We start from the raw sequence: 24,531 nt of genomic DNA on the forward strand, positions 1-24,531 counted from the left end.
ATATCATAGTACATTACTAACCCGGTTTCTCCTGCCCTGTGCATCTTCCAGATGGCCCGCATGAAAAACGACTTCGAAAAGCAGTTGCAGCGCAAGCTGAAGCGCCACACGACGTTCGATTCGTCTCGCGGTCTGGATAAGATCATTAGCGAACGCGATAACCTCCGGGAGCTCTCGTCGACGCTGCGAAATGTGCTGGGCGGTCTGGCGAAGTACTTTTCGATTTGCGAGGACGATCTGAACAGCACCGTGCTGGAGGAGCTGCACCGCTGCCAGCAGCAGTGGCAAGCGAATGCGTCCATACTGGCGGCAAGTGACGCTAGCGCCGACGAAAGTCAGCTTGCCGGGGAAGGTACCGCCATCCCGGAGGGTGAGCAGAACGTGACCGATCTTTCGTTCCTATCGTCGTGCAAGCTGCTGAAGTACGCTCCGGATGTGTCGGGTATAATATCGATCATCGAGGATCCATCGTTGGTGGAGTACGTGACGGCGCGAGGCCCCCGCGAGGGCGAGGAGCCGGAGAATGTATCGATTAACCTGGAGGATTGTTTGGAACGGCTGAAAGCCGAGGCACTTAGTTTACTTGCCCTTTCGGAGCGGATAAAGCAAAGTGCTCCGGTAGCGGGTGGTCCGACGGTCGGTGAAATGGACAAAGTGTCTGAAAAGAACGACAGCTGCGAGGAAGAGGACGGTCTGAAGCGAACGGGCAAAGCAAAGCCGATCGGAAGTGCTCGCTCGTTCGACGAAACGATGGTCCGCAGTGGAGCCCAGAGTGTTGATCGGGGGGAGCAGCAGGGCGCTTGCTCGCTCGCGAACGGTAGCCGTAGTCTCCCGGTGGACCTCTCCGGGTTGCAGGTCAACGGTGAACTCAATCTGCAGCTGCACGAACTACGGAACCGGCTGCTAAAATCCGAGGACGATCGGAAGCAGCTCGAAGCGGAACTGGCTGAAGCGCGCAGCAAGCAGAACAGTTTGGTGAGCGAACTGTCCGAAACGAAGCAGCATCTGCTGGAGCTTAACAGCCAGCGGGTTGAGTTTAGCGAGGGTTACGGCACCAATGCGCTGCTCCCGACCGCACAACGGGTTGCGAACAACTCGTTCGTAGAGCTGCAGGAACGCGCCAAGGCACTGCTCGGTAGCACTGGAGCGGAACAAACGATCGAGGACAATTCGATGCTGCTGCAGCTGGTGGAAGACTTTGCCCGGGAAGGGGAACGCTACCTGGAGGATGGAAAGCGCGATCGGATGGATTTACAATCACAGGTGGGTCTCGTTGCATAAGTAGAATTACAAAGATATATTTATTAGGCTAACTTCCGACGTGTCATTACCACGAAACCATATATGAAAATAGTTTAATGTTCACACACTTCTTGTAAGCTACTCCCCAATCTATACTCCAATACAAACGAATCGGTCCATTTAAATTTTTTTTTTATCGACATTCATGACATTTTTGTACAGTTTTTTGCGCCGTTAAATTTAACATTAGATCTAACGGCATGAACTTTTTAGTTTTCTGCAACGCAAGATTTTATTCTAGCTTCTATTGAATAAATTCACATAAACAAATTCATTATGAAACGAATAACCTTTTATAGCGTAGTATGTACCGCGTGAAAAGAAACAGACACACACACACATGAGGAGAGAGCAAAGGAATGTGTGAAGAACATGGTTACAACGAACCGGTCGAGTTGGCCTAGAAATGTCATATCCTGTCTATGGCTCGATTGTATTCCCATGGCATAGGTTGCCGTGTGTCTTTCCTGTTCGTTAGGTTTATTCGGTTGGCACCCGGAAAAGTTGCGCGCAAAGTTTAATGAAAACTGTCAACAACACTGAATATAAAAATGGGGACTCACATTTACACGCTTCAACGCCCTCCCTCGACAGCTCCCGGATGGTTCCCTGGAGTATAACGATGTAAGGTTTGCTCAATAGACAGGAAGGGGAAATTTGTCATTTTTGTGGTTGCAGCGATAAATTAAATCTCTGTAGAAAATACGATAAGCGCTCGTCAGGCTCTTTAATTTATTCCAGGAAACAACACAGAAAAAAAGCTCCCACCCATTCTTCCAACGGGCGTTAATATGATTTTGAACCGTTTTTATTATGTCGTCAGTAGAGGCCTCAAGATTCGCTTTAGTTCGTTTGTTTTCTTTTGGCCTCTACTCGGGCTTTCTTTTGGCGCCTTGCTTTTGTTGTACAGCGGTTTGTTTTTCATACCTTCCAAATCGCTTTTGAAGGGATTGTGTTTTCCTTGTTTCCGCATTTTTTTTGTCGATAAACTACGTCCACCACCGAAGGATACGTGTATTGCGAAGCTCGAAAACGTCCATCCCTGTCCCGAGGCTTACAATATCGTCATCTTTGTTTTTATGTCCCTGCAAATAATGTACATTGGTTTCCTTTTTCATTTTTATTTCCATGCCGGCTTCGCCCACCGCCTTCATCTCCTCCTACCGATGTCGCTGTGTATGTTTGCCTTTTTGTGCGTGCTTATTTGTGTGTGTGTGCATGTCCCGTCTCGCGTTGTTTTCCGTACAAAAACTGGCGGTGCGTTGGTTTGTTGGCCGGATAAATGGAACTTATCAATGGACAAAAATAAATAAATAAAACACAACGCTGCAATGCCAATGGGAAATCGATGAACAATTCCATCCGCCACTGATGATGTCGCTGACATCTTCGTTCGTTCGGTAACACTATCGGTCGCATGGGTGATGGACATCCGTTGGGGCTCGGCTGCGCCACCCATCATCGCATTGGAAAAATCGCGGCAGATCGAGGCGGCTGATAAACAGCTTAAAGCAACCCGCCAGTTCCTCGAAGATCAGGCAGCGGAACGTGAGCAGGAACGTGACGAGTTTGTGAAGCAAATCGACCGCCTCAAGTGCACGCTGCGCGAGAAGGAAAAGGATAAGGTTAACTTCGAGCGGGCCAGCAAGGAGGTAAGTGTCCCCGTGTGTACGTGTGCTTGGGTGTGTTGGAGTGTGGTTGGGTATCTGAATGTCTGTGATTGTGGACAGCTGTGTGGTGTGTGCGTTGGAGTTTGCCATCGTCCTTTTATGAGGTTCACATATGTAATTTTGCTTGCTAAAAGAAATGGTCTAAGAGCGGCGAAGAGTGTGACTCTTTACTGGAACTATGTTAATCATCGTTTGATGTTTCATTCAGAGAAAAACATGAAATCATTATCATCTCTTGTACCTACCACCCCATCACTTGAATAATATTTGATTGTGTTGCAAATACTAGTTGATTGTGTAAAATCTCGCAAAATATTTAGTTAGGAAAGGAGATGCTTATTAAAGGAAAAGCTAATAGCATTATTATAACTAATTGAAATAAGTAATCCTACCTTTAAAAACAACGAACACACTGCTGTACTATACTACTTCCCGTAGGCAATAATTGCACAACATAATGGATTACCAATGAATCACCAGTAGTTTGCTCTCACTAACCACTCTCTACACGTTTCTTGTATTTTCTTTCTTTCTTTCCTGGAAAATGCTTTCGCCTCAACTATGTATGCACTCACATATTACACACGTCTTTGGCACACAACAACAACGTCACCCAACGACCAACAATAACATCCGACGGTGGTTTGCACTTCTTCCTGCGATCAAAATTACAAATCTTCTACGGCGGCAACTATCGCTAATGGAAAATGTCTGTTTACCGTTCTGGGAAATGCTTCCCGTACCGGGAATATCAAAATATGCAAACATGCCACCATTGCATCTTCGTTAACAATCTTGTGTGCTTCACTTTCTGTGTTTTTTAAATTAATTTTATTATGCTGTATTATTTTGTTATTTATTGTAATGGGTATATCGAACACACGCACATCGATCGATTGGTTGATAAATGGTTTATTATATTTTTATTTTTATTCTCTACTTTCTTCCTCGCCTCGTGTTGTTTGAAACATATTCCTATCCCTCTTTCACTCTATTTTATTATTTTTCCCCCCGTTGCAAATGTTCTTTTAATTTATGGTGGATACATAAAATATATGCACTTTTTCACTGCAATTAGGAAGGATGTGTGGCCGACTGTAGATATGCAAAAGAAAATCGGGCATTTGCTGCAAAAGTAAGTGTAGTATTAAATTTTGTTCTAGTAGTAAAGTATTGTTTTCTTAAAATATAAGCGCCTTAGGTAGTGCGGTAGTCGTAATAAGTGAAGAGCTTGAAGCAGCTTTTTTGAACGAGTTCTGGGTTAAGTAATTGCTTTCGTTTGGGGGCTTATTAAGGATCCAAAACAGCATTAGAGAACGAAGATGATTTTACGAAATTTTGTTATAGCTAAATCAGATGCACTGAAAACATTAACATCGACAAGAAGAAGGCTCTACAACAGAAACATTCTTCTATTTTAATTATCCGCTAAAACAGTTATTACTTTCGATTTAGTAAAGTTCCTTCTTTTTACGAGAGAAATTTTTCTAGTGTAGACCTTTGGGGATCTGATATCGTTGCAGGGGATCTAACTTTGGAATTAATCTGACTCGTTCGTTTATAAAGCTGTATTTTACACGTAAACACGTGCTATGCGTAGTATTAAAGGTTATGTGGTTTTTATATGAAGGCAAGAAGCTCAAACATTTCCATAATTTTAATAAGGCGAACTCAATGGTTAACATTCATAAAATTCTGATTTTCCGTCTATTTTACTAGTTTTAATGTTTTCCTCAGTCAGTTGAGATATGTTCATAATTGATTAATTTCCTGTAGTGCATATTTTATTGACAATTCTAATTGCTACTCTCATCCCTGGGCAAGCCAACGGTTTGCGTAAGCTATTGTGTTTGGAAGCGGGGGAAAACGGAAAATGGCAAATAAATCAATCGAACGCTTTATAATGAAATGGTACGGAAATTATGTATCCGGGAAGCTTACTTCCGCATCATCTTGAGGCGCAATTCAATCATCTTTTATCGTTCTTTTTATTTCTCCATAAGCTTTATTATCCTTCTTGTTGCGACGATCGTTCGACACCCCAGGAGTGAGTGTTCCTACCCGATTGGGATCCTGCACCGTATAAAAGGGAAAGGCAGGGTCTCAATCGGGTAGTAGCGAAATAGAAGTACCAGTGATAAGTGCGATAAGAAAGTGAGTAAAGTGAGTAAAGCAAAGAACCACCGAAATTAGAAGGACAGAGGGGGAGAGGAGTAAGTAGCAAGGAAGAGTAATGTACATGTAAATAACATAAAATGTATGTAACATGTAAAATAAATAGTTTCAGAACCGCCTTTTTGGTTAAAGAAAATCATCCCAACAACTTCTGAAATCCTTCTCGGTGAAGAAAGAAAGGAGATATGGAAGTGAAGCCAACGTGCCAGCTGTGTGACCGACCACAGGACGGGGCCATGATGGAGCATTGCTGTTTGTGCAATAAGTGGGAGCATGCCGAGTGTGCGGGACTGTTCGACGGGAACAAAGACCCCGATACAAAATACGTGTGCTCCAAGTGCAAGGACAAGCAGGAATCCACGGCCGCCAAGTTCCGTGAAGATCGAGGATCCGCCAGCTTAAAACCTTCCACGCGGTCGAGGAAGGGGTCAACGGCATCGACTAGGAAGAACGAACGGGGTACGGTTAAAAGCATCACCTCTACCTGCCTCTCAACGGATGTTAGAGAGCAGTTAAAGCTGATAGAAGAAGAAAGAAGCTTTAAAGAACGGGAGATACAGGAGCAGAGAGAGATGCTGCGTCGCAAGAACGAAGAGTCGGCCCGACAGTTGGAGGAAAAAAGAAAGCTCGCCGAAGAAGAGAACGTTCGTCGAGAGATAGAGATGAAGGCAGAGGCGGAACTCATCGCTCGAGAACAAAACGCTCGCCGAGAGTCGCTGGAGAAGAAGCGAGAACTGATGCGCCAACTCTCTCTACCAAGTCGTTTAGGCACCGAGGATAGCTACAGTGAAAAGGTAGTATGCTGGCTTAGTACAAACAAAGGGATGAGTGAACAAAGGCCAAATTCGCACGAGGATGCCCTCTCCCGCTCCAGCTCAGCCTTTGAAAGGATGCCACGCGTCGCATCAAGCCCTGTGACAGAAACAAAGGGCAAAATGCAGTATGAAGGCAAGAACGGAGAAACTGGGGAGCTTACCGGGAGGCAGATCGCAGCACGCCATGTGATCGGGAAAGATATTCCCTCTTTCAGCGGTGATCCCGAAGACTGGCCACTGTTTTACAGTTCCTTCACGGAATCAACGGAGACATGCGGATTCAGTAGCGCGGAAAACCTCATCAGACTGAAAAGGTGCCTAAAAGGGAATGCGCTAGAGCTAGTTAAAGAGCAACTAACGCTGAAAGAAAACGTGCAAGATGTGATAAAAACCCTAAAAATGGTGTATGGGAAACCAAGTTTGCTGATTCGCTCCCTAATGAACAAAATCCGGGATTTACCTCCACCAAAGCCGGACAAAATGCGAACTATGATAGAGTTTGGGCTAACAGTGAAAGCCCTAACAAACCACATGAGAGCCGCAGGACTAGTTGAGCATTTAAAAAATCCATCCCTACTCGAAGAGTTGGAAGATAAACTACCGGGAGAGATGAAGCTGAGCTGGGCCGCATTCCAAGAAGAAAAATCAGTGGAAGGGCTTGAAGGGTTTAGTCTATTTGCCTCGCGCATGGCCGAACGTGCTTGCCTAGTGACTAACGACCTTAAGGAAATTAGTAGAATAGGAGAAAAGAGAAGGAAAAATACGGTCGCCTTAAACGTACACGAAGCTCCGCCTAATGCCCAGCCGATCAAGCCACCACCACAACCACAGATACGAACACCAGTACGAAAATCTTGCACGGTGTGCCAAAGAGAAGGACATCGAATCTATGAATGTGATCAGTTCAAAGCGGCAACGGTGGCCGAACGGTTAAGCTTTGTTGAGTCGAAGCACCTTTGCAGGACGTGCCTGAATGACCATGGCAACTGGCCCTGCAAATCCTGGCGAGGCTGCGCGGTAGACGGGTGTCGAATAAAGCACCATACGCTCCTCCATCCCGAGGTATCGGTGAGAGAAGCCGTAAGTGCCTGTGCAATGCATATCGACGACGTAAAAACTGCAAATCCTATGTTCCGAATACTTCCAGTTACACTGTACCATGGAAACCTCTCTAAAACCATTTACGCTTTCTTTGATGAAGGATCATCTTACTCCTTGATCGACGAATCCATAGCGAGAGAGTTGAATGTGCACGGACAAAAAGCACCACTTAAGTTGCAATGGACAGGACATGTAACGAGGACAGAATCTAATTCCGAGATAGTAGGATTACAAATTTCTGGACAAGACAGAAACAAACAGTACAAAATGGAAAACGTTAGAACCGTCAGCCAACTCATGCTCACACCGCAAACACTTGAGTATAAAACTCTGCAGGAACAATTCCCTCACCTAAGCGGTCTACCAATACAAGACTACGAACAAGCGCAGCCACAGCTTCTCATCGGTCTGGATAATCTTCGACTTGGAGTGCCGCTGGAGCTGCGTGAAGGACGACCTACGGAGCCGATTGCTGCTAAATGTCGGCTAGGTTGGTCAATTTACGGAGGATGGGTTACAAACACACCCCAACCAGCGAGGGTGAACTTTCACACCAGACCTTGTACGGACTGCGATCAGGTAATGAAAGAGCAGCTAAACGAGCACTTCACAACGGAACAACAAAGCACCAGCACCTATCGCGAAATCCTGGACTCGGAAAAGGAGCAACATACCCTCACGTTACACCGACAGTGCCTGTGGAGTGACGCCGGTGTCTGCCTAGCCTGGATAAAATCGGCAAATCCCCGACGTTATCAGCAGTTCGTTTCGGTACGAGTTGGAGAAATATTAACCACAACGAACCCTCAAGAATGGAGGTGGGTGCCCTCAAAGCAAAACGTGGCGGATCTGGCGACGAAGTGGAACAACGGCCCCGATCTGAGTATGGAGAACCCCTGGTTCGTTGGACCACAATTCCTGCACGAACCAGAGGATAGTTGGCCAGAGAAACGGTCAGTTTCCGACACCAACGAGGAAGTAAGAGCGATACACCTTCATGCCCGACCAACAAAAACACAACCGATGGACTTCTCGCGGTTCAGCTGCTGGAAAAACTACTTAGAGTCACAGCGTGCATCATCCGCTACATGGACAACCTGGGACGCAAAGGTGATAACAAACCACTAGAGCTCGGTGTGCTCCAACAAGCTGAACTTAGGAAAGCAGAATTGGCATTATGGATGAATGCCCAGAAGGATGCGTTCCCCGACGAGATAGCTGAGCTGAGTACAACGAAGGGCAATCCCGAGGGAAGATACAATGTTGTCCCTAAATCCAGTCCCATCTACAAGAAGTGGCCTTTCCTGGACGATGATGGAGTTTTAAGGACGAGAGGACGAGTCGGAGCATCTATCCATTCAAATTTCGACGCTAGGTACCCAGCTATACTCCCGAAAAATAATTATATTTCATTCTTAATTGTAGATTGGTACCACTTAAAATACCGGCATGCCAACAGAGAGACAATAGGGAACGAAATTCGCCAACACCTGGATATCCCCAACCTCCGAGCGCTTATAAGGAAGGTTGTATCCTTTACTACACCTACGACAAGCTGGAACTTTATTCCGCCCGCGACTCCACACATGGAAAGAGCGTGGGAGAGGATGGTCAGGTCGGTAAAAACCGCATGCGGAGCGGTACAAGGCTCATCTAGGAAACCAGACGACGAGACCCTAGAGACTTTGCTCCTCGAATCCGAAACATTAATTAATTCCCGACCCCTGACTTACATCTCCTTGGAATCAGCCGATCAGGAAGCCCTAACGCCAAACCATTTTCTGTTAGGTAGCTCAAACGGGACCAAACCAATGCCATCGCCGAACCCAGACCAGAGGGCAACACTTAGGAGCAGTTGGAAGCTAGCTAGGTACTTAACCGACCAGTTCTGGCAGAGGTGGCTAAAAGAATATCTACCCGTGATAACAAGAAGGAGTAAGTGGTTTGACGAGGTGGAGGATTTAAAGCCAGGAAAATTAGTACTAACAGTGGAAGGTACTGGGAGAGACCAGTGGGTGAGAGGAAGAATCGAAAAGATAGTGGTCGGAAAAGACGGACGCGCTAGGGAGGCTTTAGTTCGTACGTCGAACGGCCTGAAAAGAAGATCAGCAACCAGGCTTGCTGTTTTGGACGTCTTGAGGGACGGTGAACCCAACCCAATGAAGTAGAAGATAGGGTGAGTTCACGGGCGGGGGTATGTTGCGACGATCGTTCGACACCCCAGGAGTGAGTGTTCCTACCCGATTGGGATCCTGCACCGTATAAAAGGGAAAGGCAGGGTCTCAATCGGGTAGTAGCGAAATAGAAGTACCAGTGATAAGTGCGATAAGAAAGTGAGTAAAGTGAGTAAAGCAAAGAACCACCGAAATTAGAAGGACAGAGGGGGAGAGGAGTAAGTAGCAAGGAAGAGTAATGTACATGTAAATAACATAAAATGTATGTAACATGTAAAATAAATAGTTTCAGAACCGCCTTTTTGGTTAAAGAAAATCATCCCAACACTTCTGGTGCAATTAAAATGACATCTCGGTATTGCTATTAGTCTGTTCGATGGTGTAGCAGCGGTAGCTAGACAATGTGAAACTTGTTCAATTTGCTTCCGTTTTTATTTCATTTCCGCCGTAGAAAAGGCTGTTAAAAAAAATCAATATACTTTGGTCGTTCCCGCATACACCACACTATTATTTGCGTTCATCATTCTACCCCTTTTGCGTCGATAGCAATCGGGTCCATATCTGTACCATTGGACGGCAACGATATTCTTCAACGCGCCCTCCATCCACGAACCCGCTGGAAGCCGCCCCGTTCTGTTCATTTCGCTGCGCCATTTCAAACTCATCCCTTACTTCTTTCTCATTTCCAGTAGTGTCACGACTGACTGATAGGATTTGTGCATGGAGTATATGTACGATTGCACTGCTTTCGGTTGTAAGCTTTAGTTTCGATGAATTTGTAACCAACAAACTGGATAGAATGTAGTTCAGGTTCAGCCTCGTCGTACATTGCGTCATACTGAGACATTGAGACTGAAATGTCCGAGCCATAGAGTATAGAGATTTGACTTCATGCCTTCATGTAAAAAACATAGTTAAAGTAGATATTAGAGAGATTTAAGAAGAAGTTTTGCGTTAGTACGAAGGCGTACGATGACGAAAAGTATGTTGAAGAACGAAAACATAAAAAAGACTTGCGGGTAAAATGCGAATTAATGCTTTCGTAAAAAGAGTACTAATTACATCGCGTTTCCCGTGCGGTGCGTGCAATTGTTGCCAACAGTTGGAAACGGTCGAGCTGCAGGTGAAGGATCTGACGGCACAAATTGCTGAACGCGATGACCGAATACGGAAGATGGAGACCGACCTGAAGGACTCCATCGACAAAGGTTTCACACTGCGGGAAATTATCTCCGAGCTGGAAACCCAAATCGAAAGCAAGACAATCAACGAGCACGTCATGGAGACAAAGGTGAAGGTAAGTAATTTGTGATGGAGCAGGGCTAATCTTTGCAGGGTTCGGTGCCAAAAGGTTCGTCTTTCCATTACAGGAGCTGGAGCGGTACATCGACGTGCAGAACCAGCAGAACGAATCGCTGCATCAGGAGATGGAAAGCTTCAAGACGGACCTGGTGGTGCGTGGATACGACGATAAGATTGCCCGGCTGGAGGAAGAACTACGCCAACGGCAACCGACGGCCGAGCAGAGCATCGTCCTCGAGGCACTGACGGTGCAGCTGCGCGACATCGAGGAGACGCTGGAGCGAAAGACGAAAAATCTGGAAACACTCCACTCCACCTCGGGTGCTTCACTCGGCTGCAGCAGCCCATCGGAGGACATCTCGGTGAATCAGGATAGTCCACTGCATCGCAAGCGGCGCGCTGCCTCGGGCGGGGCCGGTGTGGACGGGGGTGCCGGAAGCGCAGAGAGCAAACCGTCCGTAACGCCGCTGCCCGTCGACGAGGTGCAGCGGATATTCGATAAGCTCCACCGGCACTCGCGCGTCGAGGACGTGGCCATCAAGCGCATCAACGACCTGGAGATGCAGATTACCAACATCAGGAGTGGCTATGCGGTAAGTGGCTCTTTTAGATGTTCTCTACCGTGTTTTTTCCTACGTGGCATATTTTCACGTTTCTCGCATAGTTTTCGTCAAACAATTTCCATTCTTTAGTATCATTAAATGGACATCTTGTTTTAAACGATTGCGAACGAACGTTCACTCAATGTTCATTTTCAACCGCTTTCTGAACCCTTAACTGCCTGTTATAAAAAACAAACTAAGATGCCAACATAAATAGTTTAATAGTCCTATGGATAACCGTTGAGCTTCCAAGCAAAACCAAAGCAACACCAAGCTATACATTGTTATTTACATCAATGTCAGCGCACGATGTTACCCAAAAATGGTTGAAAACAATATTGAAAACTCGTTACACTATACTTTCATAAACCACATGGTTATGACATATGGACACGTCTTTCACGGTCAATAAATACATCAACAGCCAACCGCCATTCGCGTTCACAAACAAACTCCTCGTCAAACGGGGATCCTGTTGATTCCTCACGACAGCCGAAACGACCGTTTATTGCGTGCCAAGAACCAAGTTCGTGCATCCTCGGGCCACGGGCCCGTTTCGTTCCGTTTTCATTCATTCAACAAACGGTATAATTTACTCGAAACGAAGAAAAGAGGAAGCTCAGAAACTCAAAATTTGGTACATTTTAGGTTCGGGAGTACTTTCCGGTGTTGGGAGCCAAAAACGCGACCTGCGGGGGGTAGTAGTGGTGCCACTTTCCACGTGCCTGATGAGTGATGAGGTGATTCGCACGCCACTTCGAATCGACCCGTTTCCTGTTGCTGGCATATTGTTGTTATGACTGTTTGCTTCTTAAAGTCTTGTTGGTAGGGATGCTTGTTGTGTGTTAGCAACGTTCGGATTATAGGGAGTGAACCTTGAATATCGTTATTTATAGTCACCGTAGTGTACGCAGGAGGGATGCGTCCCACGGAGATCATCCTCGACCACTCCGAGATGTCGACGTGCGAGAATGGAAAATTTTGGAAAGCAAATTACAGGTTTTTTCCCCCGTACTGCCCGGGAGGATGCCACACCGTCTCCGAGGAAAATTGGTCGGTTGGTAAAAATAACAACTCAGTTCCATCTTGGTGATCGTGCGGCGGCTGAACGTTGGAAGACTGAACAGGCAGGATGACACGCTTTCGAACCATTGCCTAACTCGCCAGTGTCAAAGTCCGTTCAATGTCAGACATCTACTCGCCGGTCCGGTCAGTCAGTTTCATCACAAGCAGAGGAGGTCCCCCTTTATTGGGTGCGTTTGGTCCCGCCACCCACTGGGTTGTCTGCTGATGTCGACCATAATTGACACTGAGAAATTCAATGCCGTGACATTGTTCCTGTTCGACAACGATAAGTTTTTAGACCACTCGTTTGCGTCAACGTGCTGTTTGCCTGATTACTTACCAAAATATTCTCTGAGCTTATCCAAGATTTGGGACTGCTGTTTAGGGTAGAATTGGGATCTGAAGATATACATCACTCAATATGGATTAAGACCTTTCCCAGCACTCTGTGGAAGTGTTCTCCCTTGCACTTTTCTTCCACATCTCAAGTAGTTGATCTTAATGGCGATCATTTGATGAAATGACAGAGAAAGCAAGAATTTGTGCTCTTCTCAAGGGAGACCTCTCGTTAGTGGGAGTATTCCGAGAAGTCGCCAGTACAAACGACTGTTTAGTTGGAACATCCCTCGTTCGCTCTCGCTTTTCTCTCGCTGCCACATGATTTTTATGCTGCGCAGCCGCGTACATTGACCGACTTTACGCAAGCTAAACAGGGGATGCCGGTCTCTCAGCTTGTTAGTTCCTCTGCACGGTCTAGTAGAACCTCAGTCGGTATTTCGTTGTGCTACCAGAAGATCGGTTTATATCCCAAGAGTACAGGGCACTGTTGGCGATGTTGTGTGCCTTCGTGAAATGGTTGGGTGTTGACCAATCGCTCAAACTGTCCCGACGTGGTGGAATGTCAGTGAAGTGCAGTTGTATGCAACGAGAAGAATAAAATTAAAAACCTTTCATGTGAAGAATGTTGTAGTGATAATTTGTGCAAAGGATCTTATGAAGTGATCTACTGTGGCACCTGCCATCCGGTCGGTTATTGATGAAGTCGGGGAGTCCGCGAGTTGTCGACCGGTTTGCTTTCTTTTGCCGTGATCTTTGGCGTTTATTAATAGTGGGCAATATGGCATGGCGCGGTTGTGTGCGTAAATGAAGAACGATTATTTCCGACCGTCGCGTCATGCTCGTGATCGTCATCGTTGCCACTTGCGTTGGTCGTTGGGGTGAGCTGCCAGGAACACGATCATATGATGACGTGGGTATGCACTTTCCTGTGGTTGTTTAGGAAGCTGACAGTTTGAAGCAGCTTGGTTTGGGGAAAATGAAACATGGAAATCTCCCCCTTTTGTGTCGGTGCTGGTTGGCCGATCCGTTTTCCTGTCCTCAGTGTACGCTGGCTTCACTCGTCCAATTTAAATTCATTTGTACTGCGGCCTCCCCGAGACGAGACGACTGCCGATTCCGAAACCGGTGTGGGGTGTGGTATTTCGGTTGCTATGTTTACCCACCCCAAGGGGCGGGCTGCCTGTGTGGGGTTGTGTTTGTTGATCGTTCGTTTATGATCACAGCCAGCGAGACCGCTTCCAGCAGTTTCCCGGCCGAATTCATTCCAACCCTCACCCGAGACTAACCGAACTGTAGGCTGTTTACATTTGATGGTTCTGTGTACTTTGACGATTCGGTCGTGGATCCGTTTCGATTTCTTTGTCAAGGGAAGTCGGACTGGAGTTCGTTGTAACCTTTTTCCTTTCCTTCAAGCATGTTTTCTTCCAACTTACCCAGACGCAAACAAACGCGTCGATTTTGTAACGCGTCTGTTGGACACAAAGATGCCTATCGCGAACGAAGTAGGTTTCACCAATCGATCGATGCATTTTTATCGGTCGATAAAGTTATCTACTCGAATTTGGCATCGCGTACGCTTTTTCTGAATCGGTCGATAAAAATTTATCGGTCGATAAGGCAACCAGTTTTCTGGCTGCTAACTAGCTACTTTTCTATGGATGTAAAAATCGCATGGAAGACAATCGTCATCCAGCTGGATCCAAGTATCCTTTTTTTACTGCTCAAGTGATACATTTGGTAAACAGATGAAATCAGATGAAAAGAAATAATCAATAAAATCAGTGATTTTGGTAGAAATAACGAATTGTGATGCTCACTGGTGTTGGCTATTGTGGATTCGTGTTGATTTTTTAGTGTACCATCATTTAAAATGGTCTTTTAACTCGCTATCGACTGGTCCATAGCAGTGGATACTATATCGATCGATAGGGTTCATCTTTTAGCGTTCGCGATAGCAATATCTATCGATATAGCAACTACTCGACAAATTTGTTCGCGTTTGACAGCCGTTTTATCCACTGCTATATCGATAGATAGCTTTCAACGTTCGCGATTGCTTAGTGAACCAAGTATCCTGAAAATGAACACTTGTTGGTCGATATACCAAATCGATCGATAGTGCAAAACGTATCCGATAGCTCCCAAAAGACGGGAAGTTCAGTTTGTTTTAGTAAACTGTGATGTTTCCGGATTGGAAATCCGATACTGATCTGTTTTTACTGTTAGCAATGTGTTTTGAGCATCTTTTTTTTTTAATGAAAGAGCATTATTGTGGTTTATTTTAGATTTGATGGATTTTTCTTATTAAATTTAATATTATTTTGATGCATCTTAACATTTTTTGTTTGAGCTCTGTTCTTTTTCGTAATGTTTTTTTTCTTTTCTATTTTTAACCAACTTTATATCGCATCGCAGAGAAATTATGTCTGTGTAATTTCTATTTCGTTGGAACTTATGCAGACTACAGTAGTTTTATTTTATAAACTACTGGGCTTTTTAAATGTTTTATTTGAAATTATTTTTAAAAATTTTATATTTTTCTGAAACGAAGTTTTTTTCTGTACTGCAAATAAATAAAATGCAATCAAGTCTACTATACTCTTGTTCGGATGGTACACTTTTATTTCCATCGCCCTTTACCATGCAATGGATGAAGTTCAGCTGATGGGTAAAAAGAAAATAACAAAAGAAAACACTCAACTTAATGGCAGCTTTCTGCTTCTCCCTCGCAAGGTTAATAGCTATCGAAAGGAGCTAAACGGAAGAAGAGCGTCCTTTAATTGCTGACCATTTGTCGGCAAAACAACCGATAAATGCTAAGGCACACATACCTCGCCAAGGACGGAACAGTGGGACGATAGTGTACAGCGGTGGATCGGGGAAGAGGACCAGAAAAGTTCACCATCCATTCATCCATACCGAACCGTTGGTGGCACTGGTGTCGTTCGGGGAAATAGGATTTTCTTCGTTTGTGCCCTTTTTGCACATGAACGCCTGAAGCTGGCAGCTCCCGGGGTGGCCGAGCCGAAAACATGCAACAGGTTTAGCCCCTCGAGGAGGAACAGTCCGGAGGGAATTTGAAATGCAAATCACGTGTCCAATCACTGCTCGCACATTGTGCATTCGTGTGCGTGCGGGAAGCGAAAAATAAAATGTATATTAGCCCGGCTCGGCCGGTGGAAAAACAACCAGCTTATCGAAAGGGACGTCCCAGCCCGATAAGGAAGACCGTCGAATGAAAACAGAGGAATGTTTTTGTGAAAATAAACCATGAACAGATAGGAGGACGGCAGCATCGATTTTATGGAGTGTGTGGAGGCGTTTATACCATATTGTTGTGTGCCAGGGAAAACGAATGAACAGATTTGTTCGTCCCATCATCATCAACATCATCGTCGAGGGTGTAGAAATTTGGAAGACGTATGGACCGAACGGAACTTGGACCATATTGAAAGTGATCCGAAGAAGTGTACCATAACAGCGCCGAAGTGTTAAGCTAGGAAAAACACAAAAACGCATACCAAAGGAAGTTGACGGAGGGGGAAAACAAATACGGCGTAGCACAAGTTTCGCTGACAGGAGAAACATAATTCCACATTAAATCCGAGAGGCAAGAAAAGTTCGATGGTGCGTGGAAAGCGTCCACCAACCTTCTCCTCGGTGTGCGTGTAAGTGTGTCCGTCCGAGAGGGAAAAGGAACTTCCAGCCCAGTTGGAAGCCGGGATAAAAATAGCCCTCGCATCGGTAGTATCTTATTTCGCTCCAACAAATCGCGGGCCAGCGGTTCAATGTTTACGGCCGGCAGTTTCGGCTCTGCCAGGGCCGGTGAGAGCAGCGGGGTCAGAAACCGAAGCACTGGCTCTAACAACAACAGCAGCAACAGCAGCAGCAGCGGCGATAGCGGTGTTGGAGAGTCTGTGAATGGAATCGGTATAGGTGCCGGTTTTAAGAAGGTCGTCCTGGTGGAGCCTTTCGGCGTAAGTATTCAGCGGGGGATGTGGAAGCGAGGCAAGGGAATACTGGCAAGATTTTCTTCGGCAAGCTCAGCGACCGACGATGTGGGGGTGATTATGGGCGGATGATCTCCCGATGTTAATGATAACGCTGACGCCGAAATGATGGCTGCGCGCGGTGAGCAATCCAATTAGCATAACACAACACCACTGGGCGGTGGGGGGTGGGAGGAGAGGGTCGTTGTGTTGTGGAGACGCCACTGATTTTCCACTGATTAAAATCACATCCATCCCGGTGCAGCTTCTCCGCGACGCGCTCTTTTCCCTTTCGTTACTACCGTTGTTTGCCCAACTAAAGAGTAATTTTGAGAAATGTGTTGATTGTGTTGCCACCGGCGATAAGGTGAATCCTCGCCTGCGCGGTAATTAGGATTAGGGCTTTCTTAGAAATGAATGGAAATGGTTACAGTGTGCGAAATGTCACGACGCTGAGAGGAATGCGAGATTAGGGCGCCGTTTCCATTCGGAATAAAGTTTAACAATCCATAGATTAGGACAGATTTTCTTTGATTTCAGTGCTTTAATGGTCTGCGAGTAATTTATTCTCCAGCAGTAGAAGTTGAAAAAGGTCACTTTAATAGCTTCTCACTAACATCTGATTACAAAAATTTGCATTTGATTTTTCCTCCTCACATTGACAAAATAATCATTCTGCTTATTTTATTTGTCGTCCACTTAAAATTAGGACAAACATTGTACAATTTTCTTTGACAAGGGCAAACCAATTTTTGTCCGCTGCCATTTTCCGCACAGTCGGGAAATCAGGTGAACCTTCCGGATCATGCGGCCGGAAACGACCGTGGCCACGTGAGGCCGGCGCGTGAGAAACTCCCGCGGCGAAGCTGATATCTGAAAATGATTTCCCGGTGTACAGTTTCTTATTACGCCGTTGCGTTGTGCGGTGCCCGCCCGTGTACGGTTCGTTAACTGTGTCTATAGATTGGTTCGGCGAGCGCGCACATATGGAGCCGACCGGATGATGATGTCCTGTTGCGATGAACTTCGTTACTTTTGGATTAGAATGGTTAGCTTGCCGGACCTGTGGCTTCGGCATGACAATGCGGCGCGGATACAATGTATGAAATAAATCCATGCTGGAAAGTTAGAAACTGCCTTGTTCCGTTCGCCGGAGTCGTTCGGTTGGATCGGACTGCCACGGTCAAATCACGTCCCCAGCGTTATGTGGTTCAGTTTTCCCCGAATCAGCGGCCGCTACCTAATGGTTCCCTTTTGTTTCTAAATCCTACCCGGTGGATTGGAAACTCTCTTTTCAGTCTAACGGGTTCATTCCTCTCCGTGGCGCTAATCCCGGGAAAGGGCGGGATTTGCATGTTGTTTACGTTGCTGTGTTGAATGAAGTATTCCACCAGCTCGATAACGCACTGGTTCGAATGCAAAAACTGAGATGGAGATTTGCGAATGATTCCAGTTTAATCTCGTGCGTTCTTGTTTCGATGCTACTGAAAACAAAGATTAGTTTTTCGGTTGGTTTTTGGGGTTAAAACAGATTGTAATCAGGTACAGTTGCGGGAAATCAAAGTCGGACGGTAAACAATATTTTATTTTTAAGTTATCTCCTTCTTCAAGGTTGCTAATGACACAATACTTAACAAGTCAAAAAAGTGCTCAAAACACTATATTTGAAGAAATAATGAAAAACGAGTAAAATGTTTATTTCGACTAAGCTAGTTAAATTCGTATCCCACAAATGGCTTTATTTTAATATTTGGTTGAACTAAAATTGACATTTATTACTACCTCGTAACCATTTGTTTGCATACTATGAACTGATTTCAGACACAAGTTAAAAACAAAAACAAGCTGTTTCGTCCTTTTCTTTTCTGTAATATACAGAGCGTTAGAAGGAATGTAGGAATGTGAATTTACATAAAGAAGAAATGTAGTGGAAGTTCCTTGTAAAATGTTGTTTAAAACTGCTTCGGTGAATAAGATAACAAACTTAAATAGTTTTTGATGTTCGAGCGTCTGAATTTGGTTGCCCGAAACTGTAAATTATCGTTGGTATGACGTATCTTATGGTAATAAAGTTATTTCTTCTTCTTCTTCTTCTTGGCGTAACGACCTCTTGGTCATGCCTGCCCGTTAAGGGCTTACGAGACTTGTTTCCCTGTTGTAGCACGTGGATAGTCAGTCCTCTCGTACAGGGGAGGGTCCGGTCTCGGTTGGGATTCGAACCCACGCCGTCGAGGTGGTGAGCCCAGGCGCTCATGGGCCGATTTTCTAACCGGCGCTACTAATAAAGTTATTTATCTTTATTAAATAATTTTTCTCCGATATATCTTTTTTCTATTGCACATTTTTTTCATTATTGCATATCTTCTTTTCCATACTTCACAGGAACTTCAACACGAACGTGACGTGCTGCAGGAGAAAATGTCGGAGCAGTCGATAAAGATATCAAGCCTGCAGACCCGCCTCGACGAGCAGCGCCTGCGTGCCGAAGAGTTGCACCGCCAGGGCACCTCCCAGCTGACGGTGAAGGTGCACGACCTGCAGAACGAGCTGCACAACCTCAAGGAGACGCTGCAGACGCGCGACAAGCAGATCGTCAATCTGAAGCAGTTCCTCGAAAACAGTCAGCAGGCGATCGCTCGCCAGGAGAAGGAGCTGGCCATGAATCAGGGCGGCGGCGAACGGAGCGGTGGGGAGCAGGAGCAACAGCGGCTGGAGACGGAACTGCGGGCGAAGGAGGAAGAGATCCGACAGCTGCGCGATCGGATCAAGAACGAGATGATCAATAAGGCCGCCCTGCCCGATCTGATGGAGACGATGCTGGCGGAGAAGAACGAAGAGATTGACCAGTTGAAGGATCGGTTGGCCCAGTACCAGCAGGGGGCGGAACCGGCGGTGGCAGCGATGGCCGGAATGCAGCAGTTCCATGCGGGACCCGCGGCGAAGGATGACGATGGTGGGCGTACGCTGAGCGATGTCGTTTCGATCACCGACTGCGATGAGTCGGACATGGTGATGCGCCGGATGCCGGAACAGGGAATCACCCTGGAGGGCGGCATACTGCCCGCGCACAGCATTCCGATGGTGAGTACCGACCATTAGTATTAGTGTCCTTCCGGCTCTCTGTTTTTCCAACCAAACCCGAAGTGAATGCCAACATAATCTGTTTGTTGTTGTGTACTAACGTAGCTCTTTTCCGGATCTCTCCTCCTTTTCCCCATCGACACCTCGTCCACTTGGGCGAACTAATATTACGCCCGTCCAACCCGGGATTACCATTGGCAGATGTTTCTCGCTGACTTCTGCATCCTAACGATAAAGGTTACGTGTGGTTGCCTGGTTGAAAACATCCTTTTTTTCCCTATACCGTGCTTAACGCTGCTCTCTTTCCCCCTTCATGGCGGTCCCAAAGCCGCTATGTCTGGCGCTTTCCATGGTAGCCATGAGATAGATAGAAATTGAATAACCTTTTTCATTACCGATCACTCCCTACGCCCGTAGTGTTTTGCTCAGTGGCTCCAAGTAATTAAATTGAAATCATCTGCACCCGGTATGAGTAACGCGTTGCCATCCGCGTGGTATTGAACGCCCAACAAGGTAGAAATTAGCCGGTAGACAACGTGTTTAATTAAATGATGATGTTTATTTCGCATTGACTGGTGCGTGTATGCGCTTTGAATATGCAATTATCGAAATTAAAACCGCTTATGTTTATTAATTGATGGTAAAGCTTATGTTTGAAATAGTTTTTAATGCCGGTCACAATTGCTTTGTAATTTGATTGATTGGGTAATTTACGAGTATTAATATGTTATTTGAATTAAAGCAATAACGTCATAAAATACAAATCAATTTTTTTAGACATAAAAATTATGTTATAAAGTTCGCAAGTATTACTTAAAAAGTATTAACTTATAATTTCATTATATAATCCTTCAACGTAATTCATTGACTTTTTAAATCCAACACCTGCTTTCCAACCGCTAACGTACTAACCTATAAAATCGTCTTGACCGTCAGGTTGCATATACGGAATTGGAGTCTTTACCACCGTAGCGTAGAAATTCAATCCTGCGATAAAAGTTTCTCCATTCTAAATTTTCATTTCAATTTTGTGTTCACTTGTTTCCTCCACCACCCACTCCACCAGGACTCCGGTACGTCGTTGTTTCCGAACCATTCCAAGCAGTCCTCGCTGCAGATGCTGGGCGCTGGCGGTCAGGCGCTGAGCGGTGGCCACGAGTCCTCCTCGATGCTCAACTCTATTCCACTGCGGTCGAACTTTTTCCACGACGTGTGCTCGGCCGTACCGCGCGTCCCGGATCAAACACGTAGCAGCGCTCCCACACCCGAGTACGTTCCGCGACAGATAAACTTCTCGCTCGCCGAGGACGCCGGTTCGCCGATGCAACGCGTTGGCATTATGCACCACCAGCAGCGCCTATCGGCACCGGTACCATCATCGACGTTGATGTTTTTCGGCGCTTCCCCGGCGCCACCGGGTGAGGGGTCGTCGAGGATGCTGGTCCGAGAGCCAGCCTTTATCGAGGAGATAGTGGACGACGAAGTGGACACCGCTGGCGATGCTGGTCCAGGGAAGGATGACGCAAAAGCGCGGCTGGAGAGTGAAGTAGAGTCTTTAAAATTAAGCTTAGATAGGGTTGTGAATGAAAAGAACGAGCTGGTGGAGCGGTTGAAGGGCGAGCTGCAGGAAAAGGTGGAACAGATCGCGGACCTGCAGGTCGAGCTGGCCGCACGCAACAAGCTGTACGAGGATCTGATGCAGGAGCGGAAAGAACTGCGCACCGAGGTAGAGAAGGTGAAGCAGGAGCTCGGTCAACTGGAGCAGCAGGCGCACTCGGTCCAGCAGAAGGAAACCGAGCTACGCGAGGCCCTAGAAAGCCTGCACCGGAAGGAAGCGGAAATGGTCGAGGTAAGCGAGCGGTACGAGAAGGTACGCACCGAAATGGAAAGCGTCACCAAGGAGTCCACCGTGTTGCGGACGGAACAGCAGCGGCAGAAGGTGGAAGTGGACACGCTGCGGCAGCAGGTGGAATCGCTGAACAAAACCATCGGCCACAAGGACGAGCTGATGTCAAAGCTGGAGAAGGATCTGCTAAACTATAGCAAAAACGAAGAGAAGTATCTCGAGCAGTTGCGCTCACTGGACGCGAAGGAGACGGAGCTGAAGATCGTCCAGGGTAACTACAAGGACCGGCTGCATGAGATCGAGATACTGAACGAGGACAATCGCTTCCTGACGGAGGACATCAACCGGTTGAGAAACGAAATCGCACGCAGCAGCAACTCGCAACTCAACTCGAGCTCGTCGTCGTACGTGCAGGCACTCAAGCAGAACTGCGCCAAGCTCGAGGAGGAGCTGCAGGAAACGAAACAACTGCTGACGGATAAGATGCTCGCCCTCGAGCGGGTGCGGATCGACCTGAGCGGGTGCCAACACGAGCTGGAGGATGTGCGTGGGGTACTGCGCGAGAAGGAGATGATCATCCAGCAGATCGGTGACGACGGGCAGAGCTTGCACGAAGCCCTCTCAAACATCCAGGAGCAAATGCAGGATAAGAACGTGACGTTGAATGGGAAACTGCGCGAGGAACAAGCGCGGAACGCAAAGTTGCAAGGCGAACTGGAACAGCTAAAGGCACAACTCCAACGGAGCGATAACTCGTCCAGCCCGAAGCCGTTCTCGGTGGAGGAAATAGCGGAACAGCTGGAAAAGGAGCTCAACTACTCCGCACAGCTCGACTCGAGCATCCTGAAAGCGATCGAGAGTGACGAGGTGAACTCGGACGATGAGCGCCATGCCGTCGGGGAGCAAGCAAAGGGGGATGCAAGGAAAGGTGGTGGTCCCCGTAAGCCATCGGAACTGGATGACCTTCGGCAGAAGCTTCAGCTCGAGATGGACAAGGGTAAAAAGATGCAGGAACTGCTTGAGGGTGAGAAGCAAAACTCCGCCTCCATCCAGCAGCAGGATGCGGAAATTATCGAAGCAATGCGCATCCGCCTCGAGGCGTCACTCGGAAACGAGAGCACACTCCAGCGGCTGCTGGAGGAGGAGCGAACGAAGGCCGAGCGCCTGTCGCGGATGGTCGGGGGCCTGCAGCGGACCAAATCGTTCGACAACTATCTGCTACTAAAGGGCAAAGGTTCACCGCAGGCTCATTCCTCCGCAGCGGAAGGTGGTGGTGCACTGAGTGGGGGCAATTCTCCGCAGCGTCTCAATCGATTGCTCAACCGCAGTGGCGACTTTGAGGCGGAAATGGTAGCGCGGTATGAGAGCGAGCTAAAGTTCCTAACGGCACAGAACGCCCGGGAGCGGGAACGGACGGCCGATCTGCAGCGGGTGTTGGAACGCGAGCGGGAACGGTTCGAGCGGGAGATCACCGAGCGGACCGAGCACGGCGAGCAGCTGAAGAAGGAGCTGACCCGTGTGCTGAAGGAAAAGGAAACGCTCGAGCTGGAGCTGGACCACGAGCAGGAAAAGCTCGAGCTGGCCCACCGGGAGCTGGAAAGTCTCGAAAAGCGCATCGGAGCACTGCAGGAAGCGGAAGCGTTGCGATCGGCTCGACGCGACCGAACCTCCGGACAGAATTCGCTCGAGTACCAGGAACTAAAATTGCGCCTTGAGGGTGTTGAGTTCGAGCGGAACCAATTGCGGGACACGGTGCAAAGCCTTCGCACGGAAGTTGACCGCCGGCGTACGCGGGAAGCTCAACTGACGGAAGCGCTTTCGAGGGAGAACTCACTGCACGCCCAGGGCCAGCACGAGGTCGTACCGGAGGAGTTCCTCAACAAACTGAAAGACCTCAACCGAATGCTGGAGTCGAATGCGCGGGAAAATCACCAGCAAGCGGAAACGCTGCGATTCATGATGGAGGAAAGACGGGCCCTGCAGCAGCGTATCCAGGAGCTCGAGCGGTACAACGCACACGGTGGTGGTCACCACAAGCGAGAGGACCTGGAGGAGCGGGCGAACCACCTGTTCGGAAAGTATCTCCGCTCGGAGAGCCACCGGAAAGCGCTGGTGCACCAGAAGCGCTACCTGCAGATTGTCCTGACCACGTACGAGGAAAACGAAGCGAAGGCACTCGCGCTGCTCAACGCGCAGCTACCTCCCGGTCAACTGGAGGTGCTCGCCCTGGCCAGCGGACCGCGATCGCTCGAGTCCTCCCACCGTCGCACCGGACGCAAATCGTTCCGCTCGGTCGTGACGGTGATCGTGGCGATCGAGCGTATGAAGTACCTGGTCCGCAAGTGGCACGGCGGGCGACGCGTTTGCGCGAAGGCCATCTTCTCGCAACCGTTCAGCAGCCCGCGGCGGTCTCAGTCGGCCAGCACGAACGTTTGGGCACGCTCGCCGAACTCACACTTTGCCGAGTACGGTACCGTTGGCGGTGGTGCGTCGGTGCGGATGGAACGCGCGGAACCGATCCCGTCGCAGTTGTTCAGCGCATCGGTCGGTGTCGGTGCTGGTGGTGCCTTCGTGAGGACACTCTCCGTTCCGGTGCCCGGTTCGCCCACGTCCCTGCGGATGAACGTCGACGTGCTGGAAACCCTGCGGGAACATCAGCAGCAGCACCAGCCTCAGTACAACCGTAATGGCTCCGGCAACCGATAGGTGGGTCATTAACCTTCAACTTACTGTTGACTTTCCCCTTTAGACACGTTATCGTTTAGGTTAGTGCTTTGCTACCCTGACGCAGCAATCAAACGACACTGTTTTGTAGGGTTTTTTTCTAGAACGACATTGGAGGTGTTTCAGAAAAACTGCCAACCAAAGGTTCACACGCACTGTTACGATCCATTTTAGCCGCTATGTGTCGCTCCAGACAGATCTCTCTATACCGCTATTTATCTCTCTCTCTTTCTCATGTTAGAAGTTCGTACAAAAAGTATTAATCTTGTGCGTCAGTGCGTACCAAAAAGTGTGAAGACGATTAGGCCTCTTTTTTATAAAAAAACCCAAGTTTATTTTTTACTTG

The 24,531-nt window shown here is 47.5% G+C and overlaps 1 protein-coding gene across 1 annotated transcript in view; it reads left to right on the top strand.

Moving 5' to 3' along the window:
- Positions 1-24,167, top strand: part of LOC131286823 (A-kinase anchor protein 9) — a 38,970-nt gene extending 14,803 nt beyond the window's left edge. The window contains exons 9-15 of the mRNA XM_058315824.1: positions 52-1,263; positions 2,787-2,954; positions 4,051-4,107; positions 10,340-10,534; positions 10,608-11,132; positions 18,917-19,615; positions 20,682-24,167. Of these exons, the coding sequence (XP_058171807.1) occupies positions 52-1,263; positions 2,787-2,954; positions 4,051-4,107; positions 10,340-10,534; positions 10,608-11,132; positions 18,917-19,615; positions 20,682-24,167 (6,342 nt within the window). The remainder of the gene's footprint in view (positions 1-51; positions 1,264-2,786; positions 2,955-4,050; positions 4,108-10,339; positions 10,535-10,607; positions 11,133-18,916; positions 19,616-20,681) is intronic.
- The last annotated feature ends 364 nt before the right edge of the window (positions 24,168-24,531 follow it).

The sequence above is a fragment of the Anopheles ziemanni genome, chromosome 3, assembly GCF_943734765.1.
Source record: "Anopheles ziemanni chromosome 3, idAnoZiCoDA_A2_x.2, whole genome shotgun sequence".
NCBI lineage: Eukaryota > Metazoa > Arthropoda > Insecta > Diptera > Culicidae > Anopheles > Anopheles ziemanni.